The sequence below is a fragment of the Centruroides sculpturatus genome, unplaced genomic scaffold, assembly GCF_000671375.1.
Source record: "Centruroides sculpturatus isolate CEXI.00-Female unplaced genomic scaffold, Cexi_2.0 scaffold409, whole genome shotgun sequence".
In the NCBI taxonomy this organism is placed as follows: domain Eukaryota; kingdom Metazoa; phylum Arthropoda; class Arachnida; order Scorpiones; family Buthidae; genus Centruroides; species Centruroides sculpturatus.
Window position 1 is genome coordinate 141,324 of NW_019384561.1, and position 3,912 is coordinate 145,235.

The following is a 3,912-nucleotide window of genomic DNA, read 5'->3' on the forward strand; positions in this document are numbered from 1 at the left end:
TCTTTAATAATGGATACGTGCGTAAAGTCAAATGAGTTAAACGCGTTAGTAACGAATCGTTCGAAAAGTCTAACGAAATAGGAATAACGATGACTTTATTCTCGCTTAACTCGTTCGACTTTACGAACGTACCCAATGTTAACTTTACATTCCAAAGATAAAGTTTTTCTTTTCTTGTTTGATGCAGAAGAATTAGTTCTACTTTGTTTGGATGACATAGTAGCGTCTCTCGAGTCTCCATAGATATAACAAACACAGAAATAAATAACATAAAATAAATTGTAGCTATGTGTGGATTCCGTGCGACACATCCGAACATGTAAGCTGAACAATAGTGTGGGGGGAGTGAGTAATCAAGGGTTGCGTGGCGCTCAAACAAAAGACAAATTGACGAGATTTGAAAATCGCGTAACTCCGGGTTCGCGTAAGTCGGGGTATTACTGTACTGTATTTTACTGTATAAATTTTACTGTATTAATTAAGATTATTTCTCATTGCAAATTGGAATTAATAAATTGCACTACACAATGACAAAAGGTATTTTATTGATCTCAATTTACACACATTGGCAATTATTATTACTCTGAGAAATAATTATCATTAGTGTGTTAATTGATTTTTTAGTTGATTATATATTGAATAATTATTATATCTGGATATACCTTAAAAAGTAACCTTACAAATAGTAAATTTGTGTTTTTATTTCTTCAAAAAGTTGAACTGAAACAAATTAAGAAATTAGTTGATATTTTTAAAATTATTTTGAAAAAATTGAGATTTAAATGTTAAACTACAATGGTATAAATGGTACAATTTATCTTTAAATAGTAAAGTTTAAAATATTTCATCGTAAGTATGCAAAAATTGAGTTTTAATTATTTGGTATTTTAGGTTTATTCTCGAGCAAATGAACAAGAAGCATGTGGTTGGTGGAAAGCCTTAGTAAAAATGACAAAAGGAGATTTTCATGTAGTAGAATACATTGGTTGGGAAACAACATATACGGAAATTGTTCCTAGTGATCGATTAAGATTCAAAAACTCAAAGTAAGCATTATTTTCTTTAAATACAATTTAAAATATTACATATATATATATATATATATTTTTTGATCTTGTGCATTAAATTTTGTTAATTTGTTTTGATAATGATGAAATAAAACAAATTTTCTCTAAAGTTACCTAAATAAAGAAACATTATATTTAAATAGCCTATAATTAGCATTGTATAATATCAGTTTACTATTTTGAGAGAATGCTTGTAATACTAATACTAATAACATTTTTATACAGTAGTTTCTATAGTCTATCACTTACCATTCTGACACATCCAGTAATCTAACACACTGTCTTGCAGTGTGTGCACAATTTTTGTATCATTACTTGACGATGCATGCTACAAAGAGAGTGACATGTGTATAGTGCCAGTCGCTAATTGTTTGTTGCACCTGCAGTCAGCAAAACAGTCAATCATGATTAATATGATAAACTAACCTGTGAATCAAGCGTGTTTTTTACTATCCATTATGTACAGTACAATACATACGAAATCCAGTAATCCAACAGTCTGCTGTAATCCAACATCTGCCAGTCAGATACATGTCAGATTATAGAGACTCTACTGTACTTTTATATATTTGATTGCATACATGTATTTATTATAAATCTCAATATGACTCTTCATCAAAAATAATTCTATAAATAAAAACAGTATTGCCATTGTTAAATTATTGAAATATAGAAACTTGCCATAATTTGAAGAAATTAATCATAATTGAATATTTAAAATTTGTGTTTTGCAGCTGGAAATATAAAATATCCAGAAATATTAAATACTTTAAAGATTTTAGTTTTTATTTTTATTTTTATAAGATCCTAACAATTAAAAAATAATGTAAGTTGGGTAAAATATTTTTGCTAATTTAAAACATTTATTAAATATATATCTGTTTTTGAATGTGTTGATGTTTTATTAAATACTTTTATAATAATGTAAAACTTTAATCATAAACCTAAGAATTCAGTAGTATATATAATGTTCTTTAACCTCTTGATATTTAGAATGATACAAGGTCTGTTCAAAAAGTATCGGACCTTATTTTTTTCCGCGTAAACCAATGATGCGAGAGAGGCCTCCTTCGGTGGAGTTGTGGAGGGGACAGTCATGCACAGCCCTGAATTTTTTCCCGCCTGCAGGAAGCGTCAGTCGTTGGCAATCGGCGTATGAGTGAGGTCATGTAGTGCGCTCTCGTCGGATTTCACTAAGCTGGAAAATGACTGAACAACGTGAGCAGCGATATTACATCAAATTTTGCCAAAAACCTTGGCGATACCCGAGTGTAAACCATTCGCAAGATTCAGCAGGCTTTCGGGGACGATCCTCGAGGCCAAAAAAAGCGCGGCAGGTCCGCAGCAATATCAAAGGTCATGTTGACAGTTTTTTCGACTCTCGTGGGGTGGTGTGTCGTGAGTACGCACCACAAGGCCAAACCATCGCAAAGGAGTACTACCAGGAGGTCCTTCGTCGTCTTTCCGATACAGTGCGACGCAAACGACCGGATCTGTGGTCGATCAAAACTTGGCAGCTCCATCGTGATAACGCATCCGCCCATTCTGCGCATCTGATTCGGGCTTTCGTCGCCAAACACAATACTCCTGTGGTTCGTCACGCTCCGTACTCTCTCCACATGGCTCCGTGTGACCTTTGGCTATTTCTCAAGCTGAAAATGCCGCTAAAAGGAACCCAAATTTAGTCGAGAGAAGACATCATGCGAAATGCGACGGACCGGCTGATAACCATTCCAAAAGATGCGTTCCAGCAGTGTTTCCAGCAATGGCAGGAACGCTGGGAGAAGTGTATACATTACCAAGGAGACTGCTTTGAAGGGGATTAGGGTTTTGTACCTCAAAGTCAATAAATTTATTTTTGCCGACCAAAGGTCCGATACTTTTTGAACAGACCTTGTATATACACACACATAGGCTAGAAGAAAATAGTGGCAACATATTTGTTATATTCATTTATAACAAATTATATATTGAAGAAATGGAATAACATTACATTTCTTTAATATAATCCCCTGCCATATTTATCACCTTCTGTCACACACATGGAAGGCACTACACACCAGTGGCACCACTATGTTTATGTCCTTGAATGAGTAACCTATTTCTCAAAGAATGGTATCTCCTGTATGGAAATTAATGCTTTAGTGTGGGGAAGAGATTTAAGTCTTGGGGTCCATATTGGGAATATGTTCAAGTACCTCCCATCTCCATTGTTTTAACAACTCCCTCACAGGAGCAGCAATGTGATGGTGAGTATTGTCATGCAAGAAAATGGAAGCATGTATGTGGAAATGCTGTTTCCTCCATACTGTAGGACAAAGATGATGATCCAGGTACAGTACTTACAGTAGTATGCGGCATTTGCAGTCTGGCCCCAAGGAATTGCATGATAGATTCTCTTCATCATATGCCACTATTAACATTACTTTTACTTTTTGAGGTTTCTGGTGCAGTTTTTTTAAGTCAGGGATGATGGGTGATGTCATTCATTGGACTGGCATTTCAGTTCTAGCTTATAAGATTGTATTGCATGAAATATGGATGCAATGATCATACTTCAAAAACATCATTTTACAAGGGGACCTTACGGTCTCGGAAATTCAGTTCGGGATGAGACTTGGCAGGTTCATAGTATACCTCAAGGGTGTCCACCCAGAAGAATTGTAAAGCGCACTAGCCAGAAGATTCCGAGAAAAAAGGCTCTAAAATTTTAAGCGCAGCTTATATACCGATCGATTCTACCTTATGGTAGTACAGCGAAGTGGCTCAGTCCGTAGCGTACTCGCCTGCAATGCGGTGCGACCTAGGTTCGATCCTACCTTCTGCAAACTTTTTTTTTTTTATT

The 3,912-nt window shown here is 35.1% G+C and overlaps 1 protein-coding gene across 1 annotated transcript in view; it reads left to right on the top strand.

Annotated features, from left to right (window-relative positions):
* The first annotated feature begins 892 nt into the window (after nucleotides 1-892).
* Nucleotides 893-3,912, top strand: part of LOC111623966 (synaptic functional regulator FMR1-like) — a 95,975-nt gene continuing 92,955 nt past the window's right edge. The window contains exon 1 of the mRNA XM_023366707.1: nucleotides 893-1,046. Coding sequence (XP_023222475.1) covers nucleotides 949-1,046 — 98 coding nt within the window. The 5' untranslated portion in view covers nucleotides 893-948. The remainder of the gene's footprint in view (nucleotides 1,047-3,912) is intronic.